General features: G+C 41.3%; 1 protein-coding gene across 9 annotated transcripts in view; it reads right to left on the reverse strand.

Annotated features, from left to right (window-relative positions):
• The window catches only part of MACF1 (microtubule actin crosslinking factor 1), a 246318-nt gene that overhangs the window by 115027 nt on the left and 114288 nt on the right, over nucleotides 1-17003 (reverse strand). For all 9 annotated transcript variants that reach the window (XM_055082837.1, XM_055082833.1, XM_055082826.1 and 6 more), the window contains 8 exons: nucleotides 9579-15020; nucleotides 8822-8975; nucleotides 7315-7526; nucleotides 7075-7227; nucleotides 5692-5925; nucleotides 3286-3435; nucleotides 2123-2356; nucleotides 823-1026 (listed from right to left, as the gene is read on the reverse strand). In XM_055082837.1, the coding sequence (XP_054938812.1) occupies nucleotides 823-1026; nucleotides 2123-2356; nucleotides 3286-3435; nucleotides 5692-5925; nucleotides 7075-7227; nucleotides 7315-7526; nucleotides 8822-8975; nucleotides 9579-15020 (6783 nt within the window). The remainder of the gene's footprint in view (nucleotides 1-822; nucleotides 1027-2122; nucleotides 2357-3285; nucleotides 3436-5691; nucleotides 5926-7074; nucleotides 7228-7314; nucleotides 7527-8821; nucleotides 8976-9578; nucleotides 15021-17003) is intronic.

Here is a 17003-nt window from a genome sequence, read left to right on the forward strand (position 1 = left end):
AATGGGAGAGGCCACAACAGTGAGAGGCCCGCGTACCGAAAAAAAAAAAAAAAAAAAAAAAAAAATCACTTAGTAGTGTGGGAATGGATTGGAGGGTAAAAGCCAAGAGTCAAGGAGACCAGTAGAAGTTACTATAACACAAGTGAGAGCTGACAGTAGTCTGAACTGCAATAATATCTCGATGGAGATAAAAACGTGTGAATGACTTTAAAAGAGCTATAAGAAGCGTGGGATTTGATGACTGATTCAATATGGGAGAGTGAGGGAAGGAAAGGAATCTAGGGTGATGTTTAGTCCAGGAAAGTAAGTGGGAATATAGGAAGAACATGTTCAATAGGGGAGGGGTATTTTAGAAAATAGGAGGTCTATTTCTCAGGTTGAGGTGCTTGTGGTTCCAAGTTGCAAATAGGCAGATGGATTTATACACTGGTTTGAAGCTCAGGGCAGGCAACTGGGCTGGAGACAAACATATACATGGAAACCACTAGTACAAATGGGAAGTGAAGTGTCGTGGGTGGATGAGATTATCTAAGGAAAATATATTCTGAAAGACGAGAAGAGGCCTAGGCTACAACCTGGAAGCATATCAGTATTTCAAAAGCTGGCCAGAGGAAAGGGAGGAGGATTATCAGGGCACATAGTTCTATGGAAACAAGGGAGAAACTATTTTAAGGGGAGTGGTCAAGACTGTCAAGGCTGCTGAGAAATCAAAGAAGATATGAACTGAGAAGTGCTCACTGGATTTAGAGCAGGAGGTTATGGTGACTTGCCCAGGGCAGCAGAGATTCACCCAGCATTGTAAGAACAAGCTAACATGCTCACCTTCAACTTCTCACATTGCTTGTCCAGTGTCTCTGGGGCTTGGTTCACCCCCATGTGACCATCAGTGGTATCCAAGGCTCCTTTCTCCAGGTGACCTCCTGAGAGCTGCTCCGTCTGTCCACCCAATGATCCCACTGAAGTCAGCCAATCCAAGAGAGCATCGATCTTACTCCTGTTCTCTTCCAGGTCCTTTGCTGCTTTACTCTGAAAGCCACAGGGGGAGTCTAGTGAGAAGGCCTTAGATACTCAGCTATCAACCAAAGGTTAAGTAAAGGGGAAGACATTTAGGCTTAAAAAAAATTTAAAAAGCAGCTCTAAGGCTGGGTATAAACAGTCTTTGCACCCACAAAGAAAAATAAGCATCTTCTAAATCTGTTGAAAACTAATTATTTCAAACAATCCCTAAATTTGATCTATATCTCACTGTTTTTAATAAAGGAGCAGGAGGGCGGCAAATCCCAGGATTTGAAAGGGATTTGTTAAGAGATGATTTAGTCCTGGCACCTCCAAGCTTTATGGAATCCTTTCTAGGTACACAGAAGTTATACACTGCTTTGGTAGGATAAAAAATAGCACAGTCACACTCAATTATCTGTCTGTTCTTCCTTAAGGAAAATGCAGGCTACTCCCAGCATTTTCTCTGCCAAGTAGAACACTGAATTCTGAAACTTGCCTCTCAAATTCTATTTTCTGACTCTTCAAGTACTTTAATAAAACAGGTTATGCCACGTGATATATTCATGTATTTCAGAATTCATCTTCAGGTAACTTACCTCTCTTTACACATTCTCTGCCTCCCTCATTAGTGTACAAGTTCACAGCCAGAAAAAGAACTTTGATTCAATAAGCCAGTGCTGAGTAGGGTGCAGAAGACCATGAGAATTTACCTTCTTTTAGGTTTATCCCAGTGCCATGACTTCCCACTGAAACTATAGTTGCAGCTTGAGGATAGCTTGTGGTCCATTAAGACTGCCCAGGAATTTTCATTAGTACCCTTGGATCACCAGTCCAGATTCATGCTAGAAATATGCCATTTCCTTTTTCCCCAAGGATGATGATGATGATGACGGTGATGGTGATGATTTGGAATATGAACTTACTACCAACTATTCCTGACTTAAAGTCCTTCAGGATGTTTCTTATAAAAATAAATACTGACTCACAGATCTGCTCCTGAATTAACCGTTTTTTGTGATTCTATGCTCTCTGTAAAGCAGTTTCCCTTCATTACCTTTTATTTGTGTAGGTACCAAAATTTTCTTTTTTTGAAAAATACCAAGCATCATAGCAGTCTGCTTACCTTTTCAGTCTCCTGCTGTAAGGCTGAGGTCACCACTTCCTCCAGCTCCTTCTGGGCCAGCTTCGTCCTTTCCTGGAGAGCCTCATACTGCTTCTTAGCCTGATGAAGTTTTTCCCGGAGAGCTGTCAACTCATGGGGGCTCAGCTTAGTTTGGTTCTCTTCCAGGAACCCTTCAGTGTCTTTGACAACACTGGCAAATGAGGTGGCATGATTCTGAATGTCATCCTGTAAATCCTTAATACATGGAAACAGGATGGCAGAGGCTTCAACTTTAGAACTTCTAAGACCTCTCAACAGCATGAAGATGAATGACTAGGATGACACTATCTGCAACTGACATATGTCCCTGAGTATAATTTGCTTAAGGTTTATGCCTAAACCAATGGAGATAATAAAATTTTAAATGCTTTTTAATTATGAAACTTTTTTAATATTTAATTTTCTAAGAAAAATTTAAATTTAAATTTCTAAGAAGTTATTTAGTGAAGACAAAAATGGAGACTGCCCATAAACATGATTTTTATTCTGCAATGAGTTATCCTCAAAGAGATCATTCTTCTATAAAGAAGAGTTGACAACAGGATTCTAGCAGAGTTGAGGCCTGGTTGGTCCTTTATAACTCTCTTGGTTATCACTCCTTAATCCTAATGTAGCCTATAAGGCCCAGAGTGATCTGGGTCCTACCCTCCAGACTCATCATTCACTAATCTTCCTTTTTTTCGTTCGCAGTCCAACTGAACTAGCTTTCTTTCAGCTCTTGAATACATTGTGCTCGACCCCATTCCCACCTCCAGACTGATGTACAGGCCTCTGCCTGGCAATTTTCTTCTTCCTCCCACACCTTCATGCATCAACCCCTACGTACCCTCTGCTTCTCAGTTTAAGTGACACTTCTTTAAGGTAATCTTAATATCCAAGTCAAGATTGGGTCTCTCTGTTATATGTTCTCATGTAACTTTTCCTTTATAGATATAATACTGAACAAATTATATGTTCATTTTTGTGATTATTTGTGTAATGTCTGTCTCTTCCACTACACTGTAAGCTTCATGAGAGCAGGGACGTTTACCATTATGTTACTGGCACTAAGCACTATGCCTGGCACATAGCAAGCCTTTATAAATACTTGAAAGAATAAAAAAAATGAGTTAACTCTTACTGACCTTCAAGTCACTTTGGTTCTTCTGCAAAGCAGAGAGATCCTGCTGGGTGGCTCTAGCTTGATGGCCAGCCAATGCTCTTTCTGCCTGTCCTACCCAGTTGCAAAGATCCTCCAGTTTCTGGTGACAGGTATTTTGTTGTTTCTGCAGGGTCTAATTAAAATGCAAAGGGGCCAAGAGACAATTAATGATTCTCATTTTATAAATACAAGATAACTCCCTGAAATGTAAAACAGGAAGGTTATATCTCAAGGATGGAAAAGTTGGTGGGAGACTAGAGGAGGAAAAGGCACAGAAATCATATTCAGAAAGCTCCCCTCAATTGGATCGTCTGTTAATCTGGGGCTATGGTCAGGATTATAATCAGGGGTGACTTGGGGTGAGGACGCTCCCAGGTTTTGGTCTGGAAGCTCCTTTGCCAGACTGCTGTTATTATCCTTGGAAATGGAGAACAGAGAGCCCAGATGCTTAAAATCCACAGATGATATTGGTGGTAATAATAAATTAGCAGTTCTGATCAATTCTACTGGAACTGGATGATACACTACATGTTAAGTCATAATATGGAAGATTAGAAGGACTAGACTAGGAGTAAAAATCAAGAAACTGGATAATTTATAAGCTAATTGAGTTTCTTAGTAATTGAGCTGATTTTATATAAATCAAATGTCTCACAAATGCAGACACCCATTAAATGGAATGATTACATGCCAGGCATGAAGGGCTTGGCTATTTTGAGAAGAAGGGAACTGCCCCAGAATAGCAACGGGCTCAGTGTTCAGGTGTCTATACCATTACCCAAGAGAAAAGCCAGCCCAAGGGGAGGAGGGAGTAGGCTTCTGTGCCTGATCCTTTCTCCAGACCTCTCAGTCGCATGACACTGAAGCACCTGATTGAGCAATTGAGCATGATGTGTCCTCCTGACCATCCTTCTAGAACCGTTTTCCACCAGTTTCTACCTTCTGATGGTGTTTTAGTCACCTGCACTTACAAACAGGTGCCCAAATTGGCCCTCTCTCCCCCTCTTTAGGACAAATAGAAGGGCTCTGGAAGAGAACTCCTAAGAGTTCTTCAGCTGTAAAACAGGATCTTCATGGGTTAGGATGGGTGCAGACTGAATCTGAAAAAAGCAAAGCAAACAAGTTAACACACAGACATACACATGCATTCAGGGCAAATATAGAGAGAAGCAGAGCATTTCTGACAATAACAAGGTCAATAAACATTGTGGAATTAATTACACGCTTAGAGAGAATGTTCACATGCAACTGTATCACCTTCTGCAGCTCAAGAGCCTATCCTGGATGTGGGCTGTGTCTTAAGGTGGCCCAGACCAATGCTATTTCATTAATTATCCATAAGCTACACCAGGCTATATAAATTCCCAAGTGAGGACACTGCAAATTTCCAGATATGGAAGGTAACCTAACATATTTCATTAGTATTTTACTTCAAATTCAATACAGTTGAAACAACTAAGCAGTAATAGGGACATATAGACTTGACTTTAAGCCTTTAATATCCTTTAAGCCTGACTCAAAAGCTCAATTCTACTTTGCACAATATTTAATAAAAGAGACCCTGAGACAGTTTTGCTGGTGACAAGGACAATTCTAGTATCATCTTGCTGAATTCCAACTTATTATTCAAACAGCAGAAATGGCATAAGCATCATTCTTGGTATTATAAGGTTATGATGTTACCATTAATGCAATTATGTTGAGTCCTGCAAGAAGAGGCTTGTGATAGAAGGTGGTGAGATGATTAGTTGTTTCCCCCCACGCCCCAAAATGTATCAAGAGTGCTTCTACACACAGTTTTCCAATAAGTGAATAAGCACTGGGCACAACAGTGTAAAGAACGGTGCTAGAAAATAATAATTTCAAATGTGCTAGAAAGTCAATATGATTCTGATAAAAATCTTTTTGTCAGCTGTTTGAAGGTGGTCAAGGAATCTTACTGCTGATCATTTGAAAAGCCCCAGAATAAAACTGATTTAAGGACCATTCTTCTCAAGAGCTCAGAGTACCTAAATGTTCCTAACAGTCCTCAAAAGAATGCTGAGGGTGAGAGTAGGAGAAATAAGGGCTAGGGATAAAATTTTCATTTGAAAGTCAGAGACAGTGAGACACAGTGACAGTAGAGTCTCACTAAAAAGAAAACACTTGGCACATGCATACACATGTAAACACACATATTCTCTCTCACACACACACACATAAAACCAAAAACACGGCAAGAAAAACAGCCAGAAGAGCTGCCTCCTGGACCAGAACCAAACTGGCCTGAATCAATCAAAACTGGTAAACACAGGCTCCTGGAATCATGACAAACAGAGTCTGGCCAGAAAACCCAAAGATAGAGGACATCCCAGAGACCAACTGAGCCCAGCTTCTGGTTCAGCCTGACCTTAAGCCGGGCTGCCTGCTCCATCTGTTGAAGACGGCCCTGCAAGGCATCCACCTGGGCTGCGGTCCGTTCCACATGGTCCTGGAAGGACCTCTGCAGTTCATTCAGAAGCCTTAGCATCTGTCGGTTCTGCTGAGGAGGCAAGTCCTGGGCGTGCTCGGAGATAAAGAACTGAATATCAAAGGCAAGTGCATCCAGCTGAGATTTCCTCTCAGCCATGGGCTGTTTCAAATCCTAAGGTAAGTGGGGAAAGGAAGAAAAAGAAAAAAGAAAAGAAACTTCTTACTCTCTATAGAAGCAGAAGCTGTTGGTTCTAATCAAAGAATCAACATGATCAAACAGGGGTTAATTTCTTGCTTTCTTTTTTTTTCTTTTTGCGGTACGCGGGCCTCTCACTGTTGTGGCCTCTCCCGTTGCGGAGCACAGCCTCCGGACGTGCAGGCTCAGCGGCCATGGCTCACGGGCCCAGCCGCTCCGCGGCATGTGGGATCTTCCCAGACCGGGGCACGAACCCGTGTCCCCTCCATCGGCAGGCGGACTCTCAACTACTGCGCCACCAGGGAAGCCCTCTTGCATTTTTATAATTGACACTGATAATTTCTAGGGCCAAACCGAAGTCTCTCTCACTTCTGGCCTCTCCAAACCCCTTGCATATTACAGTTAGGTTTCCTTTACTAGCCCTTGATTTCTAAATGCACTAAGCTTTCAATTACTTATAATAACAGAATTACAGTACAGCTAATCCCAGGTGTCTGTGAAAAGATGTATTTTTTTAAGTTTTAGAAACTAACATAACAATATAAAGCAATTATACTCCAATAAAGATGTTAAAAATAATAATAATAATAATTTTAAAAATACTGGTGTGTGTGCACCAAGGGGGGAAAGCAGAGGGTGGGGGTGGGATGAATTGGGAGATTGGGATTGACATATATACACTAATAAGTGTAAAATAGATAACTAATAAGAACCTGCTGTATAAAAAAAATTAAATAAAATTCAAAAAATAAAAAGCCAAAAAAAAGAAAGTCTAGAATCATTAAAAAAACAAAAACTTGTGTGTGCGCATAGGATTAGATCTTGAGCAAGATAGAAAAAAGGGATACTAGATGCTCAGTTATAAAGAGAAGAAGAAGTTGGATTATCATAGGCCATTCCACAGATTCTCAGTACAGCTGAAAGGAAAAATAATCATAATCACTGAAGAAGCTCCAGAGGTATGATAATCTAAAAAACTAAACGTAGCTGACTTTATTTCTCAGATGGAAAGTCAGACTTTCTAAGAAAGGCAAGTACAGATACCAGTTTGCCTAGCAGAGAAATAAAATTGATACAACTCAAAAGGACAAATAAAGCATGCTTGAGAACTGGTGGAGTGCTTACCTCATACTGTTGGAGACAGTGATTCAGGCTGTCGACGGTATCTGTTTCATTGACATGCTCCTTGTTGTTCAGAATAAGATGGGTATTGCCAACCCAGGCTCTCAGATCTTGAAGTTTGCCTTCTAGCTGTTCATACTGATTTAAAACTCTAGTCTAAGAAATAAATGGCAAATTAGATGATAAAACTCTCCAAGCCTACCCAGAGTTTGTGAGCCTTTGTGAATAAAAACAAGAAGCTACCTTTTTTACTTCTGCAGCATTCTGGAGGTGGAGTAGTCTGGAACCCCAGGTGTCACTCACAGAGCTGAGGGACTTTTGAAGATTCTTGGCATCTTTTTCTAGAGCCTTCAACAGTTGAGCTGGGACTTCCTGAGGCTGGCTGATGATAATCTGATTCACACATTCCAATTCCTGACTCACCACCGTGGACAGATCCTTTAGCTCCCTGTCTACTACCTGAGGGCATAAAGTGGAGTTACCTCCAAAATCAAGACTAGAAATCTTGCTGTCTAGGAATCAGCTGTGAACACATTTTTCTGTCACCTCAGGCCTACACAGGCTTTAGGGTTTATAAAATGTTTTTATAGACATTCACTAGTTTATTTGGTTCTCACAGTAATTCTTGAAGTAGGCAGAGTAGATATTATTATCCTGGATTTACAGTAGAGATGCCTCAGTGCTTAAAAATGTGAATTTGTTTTCCCCTGAGGTCGCCCAGCTGATAAGCTAGAGAGCCAAGACTTGGATTCAGGTTTTCTGACTCAGTGCAATGCTCCTTGCACTATAACTTGTTGCCTCTCCAAGAGTGTCATTATGCCTTAAATAATGTTATGCAATATAAGTCAATCAAAGGACAAGTCTTCCACTCCAAAGTCCAAGGGAGCAGAACCAATGAACATAAAAATATCCCAAGCCAGCTTTCCCACTCAGCTACTCCTCAATATTCTGCTCCTCAGTAGAGAAGCCAGAAAGAAGCTGTGGAAGAGCTTGGTAGTTCTTCTGGGCATCATCCTCATTTCCCCTTCAGCCCCCCTGCCCAAGGCCATACTCTAGATACTGAGAGAACTGATAAACCTCTACAGTCTCTATCCTCATTGTGACTCCAATCCTGTGACAACTCTCAGCCTCCAGTTTCAGTCAAAGAGCTATTCCTCCTCCGGCTCAAGGCTGTCTAAGTCTATGTCTTTCCATGTCCTCAGGGACCTCATTCCACCAGTCAGCACTTCCTCTCTCCTCTAACTTCAAATTCTCCTTTTCTATTGGTTCTTTCTCCTCAGCCTAAAAATTCACTCAAAACATTCCTCTTTTAGTCCATCTCCTCTAGCTAGTGTTCTACCTCTCTTTCCTTGCCTGTACTATCAAGCTTCTGGAAAGAATGACAGACATTAACTGTCCGCACCTTCCAACCTCCCATTTATTCTCAATGCAACCTAGTTTATATCCCATGACTCCACTGTAACTGTTCTTATCAAGGTCCCCAGCAACTCTCAGGCACTAAACCCCCTTTTAGTCCTCACTGTACTCAGTCTCCCTACTGTATTTAACACTGCCTACTCCTCCTCCCTTGAGTCTCTTCTGCTTTGGCTTCTGTGAGACTCGTACTCCCTGGTGTTCTTCATAGATCTCTAGTTACACTTTTCCAATCTATTTTTTGTCCATTAAATGGTAGTATTTTTGAACACGTTTTTCTTCCTGAATAGTCTTTATTTTCTCCACGCTGATGGGCCTGGAGGAAGTCTCTGGGAACCTACCTTGGCCTGACACAGCAGATCCTGTAGCTCTGCCAGATTTAGCTCTAGAGGTTGAATCTGTTTGGTCCTCATTTCAATGTCTCGTAATAGAGACAGATAGGATACCAACTTCTCATCATGTTCTAGGCAGAGCTGCCGGTTAAATACATTCTGTGGAGCCAAAAAGAAAACTCACTCAAATCTGACATACTCCTTTAAGTCTGCTTTTTAAGCAGGCAGGGTCTTAGAATAGAATAGAAATTTTTTACTACACATTGGGTGGAATGACATAAAATATGTTATTTTGTCTAAATTGTCTCAAATCAATAGACAAAAAAGTGATTTTATTACATTTCCTCAGGGAGCAGAAGCTCAAAATTATCAATCTGTAAGCATCATTTTAGCAAAACTTCCAAAACCTATTCTGACTTCAGGTACCATAGCCTCAGTATTTTAAATTAGCTTCAATGTTAGTGTCTAACTTAAAATCCTTGCAAGTTTCAGAAAGACATTCAGAGCCACCGCCTAATTTTCCAACAACTATGTTACAAACAGATGATGATAAACTAAGTTATATCTTAGAGAATCATCTAGTGCCCTGAAGTGTATGTATGTATATATACAATTATACATATGAAAACTCAGTATCTTGTCAAGAGTCTTAGCATGAAATTAACTATAACAGATACACACACACACACACACACACACACACACAGACACACACACACACAGACACACACATATACACAAACACACCACTGGGTAACTTACTTTGGTAGCTCTGAAGGGCTCCGGGTTCACACTCGTTCCCCCCGGTGCAGTCATGATGGGGGTTTGTTCACTGCCAGGCTCTGAGCTCTCTCTGAGCTTCTCCTGTGTTGTCTTCTTATCCATCTTCATTGTGGGGTATGATATTAGGGGTACCATCTCTTCTTCACGGGTCTCTGGAATAGGACTAATGGTGGCATCCTCTTGTCCTGTACTCTCTTTTTGAGATACATCTTTGGACAGTTTCTCTGGGAGAAGAGACACTGAAACTCTGGGAACTCCCTGAGTCACTATGCCTTCAAAGGACCCTGCTTCTGCACCTGTAACTATAGGGATTGACATTTTTAGAAATTTCTCCCCCGTTATTTCCTGAGTTGTTACTATTTTAGATTCAAGAGTTCCGCAACGTTCACGATCACTTTTGTTGTCCTGAGGATGAAGGTCCTTTCTGTCTGAGAATTCCAAATAACTGACATCTTTGGAGCCTACTCTAATTTCTTCCAATTTAACAGCGCTTGTTGAGTCAAAAGATACTTCTTGGTATGATTTTTCTTTACTTTCATTAGATGAGAAAGTCAGATCTTTGGTTTCCCTAATCTTAAAAGTAACACAAGAATCTTGATGATAATTGGTCTCCTGTCTGGTGGTTCCTTGGAAAGACTTGTCTGTTGTGAAAACTGGGGATGTGTCTGCAACTTGGGCTTCTCCAAATGGTTCCTGGTAGTACAATCCTTCAGGTTGTGGGGTCAAAGAAGAGAGTATTTCACTGTGGGTCCCAACAGTAACTTCTTGAGATAAATTTTCTTCTGGTTTTAAAGTCAAGCAGAGGCTTAAATTTCTCACATCTCCTTCACTGACCTGATTAGAGTTGAAGAATGTTAAAGCATCTTGATTTCTTACAGAAATTCCTTTGGGTATCATTTGGGAAGATGAATCTTCAGCTTCACCAACAACAGAAAACCCCAGCTCCCCATCAGTTTCTTTCCCTTTTTCACTTACAGTTATTTCCACAGGTTGACTCTTTATATTAGAGTCATGGTCATCTCTAATGGCAGTTTCCTGATTCAGCTTTTCTTCTGAAAGAACTGCTGGTTTGCGTGTTTTGACACTTTCTTCTACAATCATCTCCCTCTTTCCTCTCTTACCTTTCTCCCTGGTTTTCATTGGTTTCTGCATAACCTGCTGACTAGGCAATTTGCCCGGAGTTTCACAATTTGATTCTTGTACTTCTGAAATAATTTCTCCTTGGTTTTCCCTTATTTCTTTAGAATCTAGACCTGATATAAACTGTTTCATTTGAGAAATAATTTCTGTCTGTGCCACTATTTTTTCTTGCTCTTCATTTGTATTTTTTTCCATGGTATTATAAGCCACCTCTTTGGGGTTAAAATCACAAATTTCTGAGTGAGGGTGTGTCACTGAACCTTGGCCCAATGATTTACCTTTACCATCACCAGAAACTATGATACTGAAAGATTCTTTAGCACCTCGAGAAGACCTCCTATCCTGACCCTTGCATTCCAATTCCTTTAATGAAATTTCCCTGCTCTTTTTTGCCTGCTCCCCATTAGAAACTCTCACTTTAACCTTCTTCTGTGCAGATTGGTTTTCAATTTGAAATTTCTCACTTTCTCCTTTACCACAACTCTTTTCAGCAGTCTGACTACAAGCAATTAACGTTTCCTTTCTTAGAAATTCTTTCTTTAGTTCACATACTTCAATTCCATCTTGCTTCTCACTCTGAGCCTGGTGATCACTGGACTCGAAGGTATCTATTTGGATTATAGTTGCCAGTTCAGGACTAATAAGTCTTTTCTCAATAGCTTCCTTTAAAGTCACTCTCTGATCATTAAATATGTCAATAATTCCTCCATCTAACACCTGACGGGATGCAATAATTCGGACCATGCTTTCATCCACTAATTTCTGTTCCAAAGCTGACGCCAGTGTCAATCTTTTCCCCGTGGCAGTGTCTATGATTCCTCCAGCATTTGCCTGAGCTTCCAGAACCTTCAGTGTAGCTGCAAAATCTACTTTTCCAAGCTTAATTGCTTGAGACAATTTAAGTACTTTGTCACTTGCTCCATCTTTAATGTCTGAGAAGGGAATTACTTCTAGATACCTCTGTCCAGATTCAATATCAATCTTACACTTTTTTACTAATTCTGCATAGGGAACAATTCTGTAATTCTCAGGATCTATAACCCCATTCATCATTCCTGAAGACAATATTTCTTTATTAGTTAAGAGTCCTTCTTTTTCAGCTTCTGCCAAGGTCAATCTCTGGCCAGAAATGAGATCTACAAAGCTCCCAGTCAAGGCCTGAATTTCTTGGATTTCCCTTTTCAAGTCCGGGGTAACAAGATCTAATTTTATGGCTTCAGACAGGGAAATAGTTTCCTTTGTTTCAGGATGAGAGAACTGATGGAGGCTTAAGTTCTCAACTTTTTTGAGTTGCTCGGCTAAATCTTCATCAATGATGCCATGTTTAAAGGCACTATCAACAGAAAGTCTCATCCCAGATATATGGTGAACGATACCTCCATCTACCACCTGCTTTGTCAACAACTGCATGGCCTCATCCCTCTCCAAAAGCCCTCTGTCAATGGACTGCACAACTGTTAAAGGGGCTTTGCTGTCAGGGTCCATAATTCCAGTTGTTTCCAATTGTAAGCTAATTAATCTCTCCCTAACTGCTTTTTCAGCATCTCTGCCTTTAGAAGCTTTCTCCAGATTTATAAGCTCTGTCTGGTCAGCACTGTCCACCAAGCCAAGATTTGAGGCCAAAGTTACTGAAACCTTTTTGCCTCGTTTCAGGTCAACAATTCCACCAGTCACCACCTGCCCCTCTAAAATTCTGGTGGCTGTTTGTGTGTCAAGAAGTCCAATGGCAACTGCTTCCTTCACAGAGCAAAGTGTGTGAGTACGAGGGTCTAAGACACCACTTATAGCTTTGTCTGCCATGAGGACATTGTGTAACAATTTCTCATCCATTAGACCTTCATCAATGACTTCTTCAGTTTTCAAAGACTCGCAGGTCTGAGAGTCAAAGAAGCCCCGAAACATGTGCAGCTTTCCCAAAAGTTTCACAGCAGTGTGACTAGGCACAAGGCCTCGGGCTATTGCTTCATTTAGTAAGAGCTTTTGACCTGTCTGTTCATGAAAGATACCGCCCTCTAGTAATTGTGCAGATAATATATTTAAGGTAGCTTCTTCAAGCAACTCTGAAGGATGACTGCATGACAGGGAAGTTTCACTGCCATTAGCTTCCTTGTCTGTCTTTTCTAACAACATCATACCACCACCTGCCATGTTGTGTCCTTCTGTACTTTGTTTATGGGCATCCCTACCCAAACAAGCCTTACTTAATGCTTTCTTTCTGCCCAGAGAATGAATATTCTTATCCTTTTCAGACTTTAGTTCCGATTCTAAAACCAGAGTTTTCTCTACCTGAAATTGTGACTTTTTGCTTTGGGGTTTTATGAGAGGTCTTCCAGTTTCACCTAGAGTATATTCAATTTCAAGTGTGTTTGCTTGTTCTTTCTGACACATAAAGGAAGTCTTTCTGAGAGTCTGCCATTCTTCCTTTGGTGATTCAACAGGAGAAGGATCTTTGTCCTCCACCAAAGTCACATCTTCTGCTTCCTCAGGAGGTACCGTAAGGAGAAATCCTTTGCTGACATTTTCTCTGGTAGATACTTCTATTTGGTCTTCCTTTTTGGTATCTAACAACTGCCTTTTAAACTCTGACTTGACTTTATCTATGACCTTCAAAGTATCAACATTTGGATCTCCCACTTTTTGTTGCCCTACAAACAGGTCCCTTTTGGTGTTGTCTTCTGTTTCTACAATGGTCTTTTTGCCTTTTGCTTCAGTGCAATTTGCCTGATCAGGATCTTCTTCTCTGTTCTGAGAAGAAAACTGGAACTCATGTGGCCTCACAGTCAGCCCATCACAGAAAGTTTCTGTGATTTTCACATTCACTGATTCTTGTAATTTCTCAGGAGCTTCTAGTCTCTGATGCCCACTTCCAAACACTTCTGAAGGACCTGCTTGATCACCTCTTGCTGTTAGTACCTCTATCAGCTCACTGTCCAACAGGAGCAGCCTCTGTCCGTCCCGCACATTAATATAGCTGTGAGTCATCAGATGAAACAGCAGCTTCTCGTTATGGCTTGCGATGCCCTCCGTTTGGCCCTTGCTGCACAGCACACCTGCCGCTCCAGGATTGGTGTTCAATGTGCTTCGTTCTAAAGAGTCTGCTAATTGCATGTGGGGCATCACATCGGGGATACAAATTGACTTCAAGTTATTGGCAAGATCTTTGTCTAACATACCATTTTCTATTGCTTTTTTCCAGGACCAAATCTCTGTGGTTGCTGGTAGAAATAGGGCTTTAATATGCTGTCGGCCACTAAGGGTTTTATGAGCTAGTTCAGTGGACACAATACCTTGTTCCAGGGCATCTGTAATTGGGAGAATCTCTCCAGACTCGGGCCATAGCAACCCCATGAATGACCAAAGGGACTCCAGAATCACAAGTGCAATCTTAGCAGCTATTAGATCATTGCTCACTGCTTCATCTACTGTCAGCCTACGCCCAGTGACAGTATCTATGATGCCTCCTGTCTGAAGCTGCCTTATGAGAAGAGCACAGGCCATATCTTGGTCAATCAAATTATGTCTCACAGCCTCTCCCACTGTAAGTCTGTGTCCTGTTCTTGGATCTACTATGCCTCCAGCAAAAAGCTGAGCTTCCAGCACCCGGATAGTGACCTGCCTATCTATTAGCCCTTCCTGAACTGCACGGAAAATGCTAACCTTCCGGCCTGATTTCAAGCTCACCATTCCCCCTGCCAATTGCTTGACAGGCAGCAATTTCAACCCTGATTCCTGGTAGACAATACATCTCCTCATCAGATCCAGTAAACCGATTTTCTCAGCTGTGTTTGGGTCTATCAAGTTCTTGGATGATCTCAGGTGAGACTCTAACACTGAGTAAAGCCAGGCAGAAATGAGGCCTTGGTGAAAAGCCTCCTCTAGGTTAATACAGTTCTCATCAGGGGGGAGACTGAAACCTCCAGTTGCCATGTGAGCTTCTAAGATTTTCAGTCCAATCTTCTCATTGATTATTTTCTTTTCAATTGCTTCCACCACAGAAAGAGGGCCTTTGTTCTCAGTAAGCCTGCTGATTAAGGACAGGGCATCCTCTAGCTCCTGGAGCTGCTGGTACATCTGGGGATTAATGAGGTTTCTGGCTAGGCCCTCCTCCAAAGACAGCTTTTCACTGGTCTCAGGGGCAATGAGGCCAGACATGATAACCTGGGATTCCAGGAGCACAAGGCCTGTGTCTTGGTCAATGAGGCCCTTTTGCATGGCTCTGAAGATGGGAAATATCTCCACTGTGCCTAGGTCAATCACCCCAGCAACTGCTCTGCAGCAGCCCTACAAGAGAAAATGAAAAAGAACACTGAATCAGAGAAGCACAATTGTTGAAAAGAGTCATTCAAAGAACTACAGTATATCAAATTCTGACCACAAGAAAAACCCAGCCTGGATGAGCCCCAACCTGAAGGAAACATTCTGAAGCCTGGCAGTGTTAATGCTAAAAAAGAATTTTTCTAAACTACAGAATGTTTAACATGGCCAGAAGTTCACGGATTACTCAAGGAATGGTAGCTTTAAGCATATCTGAGTGACAAGCTCTACAAAGTAGCAAGCAGTGAAAGTGAGGGGACCGCTATTTATAAGACTAAATCACCACAAAGGCTCCTACAGACACATACCAGCTCCCCCAAAGTGAGAATTCAACCCCATACAACAACTTCTCAGTGTTGCAGTCCACGCAGAAGACTCTTGAAGTAGGACCTCCCTGCTGATGAGTTCAGCGCGATGGGTCCACAGGATTCGAAGAGAGACTTAAGCAGCCCAGCAACAGCTGTGCAGCTCAGTAAATGGCCCTGCGTATATTACTCAGGCAGCGGTTTAGCAACTGGAGCGGTCATACTCTTGGTGGCCAGTGCTAGCGTGTCCCATGGCAATGGCTCTGAGTTAAATTAGCTCTAGGAATTGGAAGTAGCAAGTCAAGGAAGGAGCAGACTAGGGACTCTTGACTCTGGAACCACTAATAACTTTTCTTCTAGTCCAGGCTAGAATGTAGTACAATCATCATGACGACAGCTACTACTTGTTGGGCACTTAATATATTTATTAAGCACTGACACCCTCACAACAATCCTATGAAAGCAATTATTTTAATTTTTAGTTTGCAGATAAGAAAATGAGGTACAGAGAGATTAGGTAACTTGTCCAAGGTCACAAAATGAATGAGTTCCAGAATCAAACCAAGATCTTACTCTAAATCTCAAGCTATTATACTGCCTCCCCAGTCAGATCCAGAAGAGCAGGAAGGATAAGCACAGTAGAGCTGCATCTTACACAGGAGTTAGGTACTAAGGACAGAGAGTAAGGCAAGCCTCACACATTGTCAAAATTACCCTCACATAAAAGTCTGAAAACAGCTTCTGAAGAATTCCTATTTTGAAGCCTTTCATCGCAATATGATGTTATTTAGAAATTAAATCTTTCCAGCGTTCTACCACTTAGAACACTTCATCATTTTTATTAATCTCCAACTTTCCACTTCTTCTTGTTAGTGTGCATTATCTTCGTCTTCTATACATGCTTTTATCTATCCCTCTTTAGTCAGTGTTACTTTTTGATCCTTATTTAACTCAACTTATTCGTGGAGGATCTTACTGAAGTAACTGCCAATCACTTCCTTGCCTCCTATATAATGCATTTCATTTCTGTCTCAATGAGAACTAAGCTCCATAAGAGCAGGTAGTTTGCCCAGTGGATGTCCAGGACTAGTACCAGCAGTTAAAGAAACATTTGATGAATAAACGAATAAACTGATAAATAGTAAGGAAATCCTTAAAATCATTAACCTATTTCCCCCAGATTTTAAAAACACGCCCTGAGGATTTCAAGCTTGATTAGTTGCACACTATCAGAGACACAGAACAGACAGCAAATGAGGAAGCAGATCTGGGTCGCATCTTCATCTCACTGTATTTGTTCAAATAATGGAATAACTGAGAATTCTCCATACTATTTAAAATATTATGTGTTATTCTTCATCCTCCCTGTTTTCTGACCCAGAATGTAGAGTTTAACTTGTATAAGGTAAACGTATGCTATGTGAATCTACAAGTTAGCTAGTCTTTATAGATTGAAGGAAAAATCCCACTGGCGTGTGACTCTCTGAAATACAAGAAAAATTCCTTTTACAAAATCCACGTAAAGACTATTCAGAAGCAGACAATATGACAAAGGAAAAGATTCTTTGGGGAAACCTCTAATTTCTTCTGTGAGTTCACAGAGTCTCAGAAATGCTGGTATTGAAAAAAGGCCTGGAGTCTAGCC

Source organism: Physeter macrocephalus, chromosome 3, assembly GCF_002837175.3.
Source record: "Physeter macrocephalus isolate SW-GA chromosome 3, ASM283717v5, whole genome shotgun sequence".
In the NCBI taxonomy this organism is placed as follows: Eukaryota; Metazoa; Chordata; class Mammalia; order Artiodactyla; family Physeteridae; genus Physeter; species Physeter macrocephalus.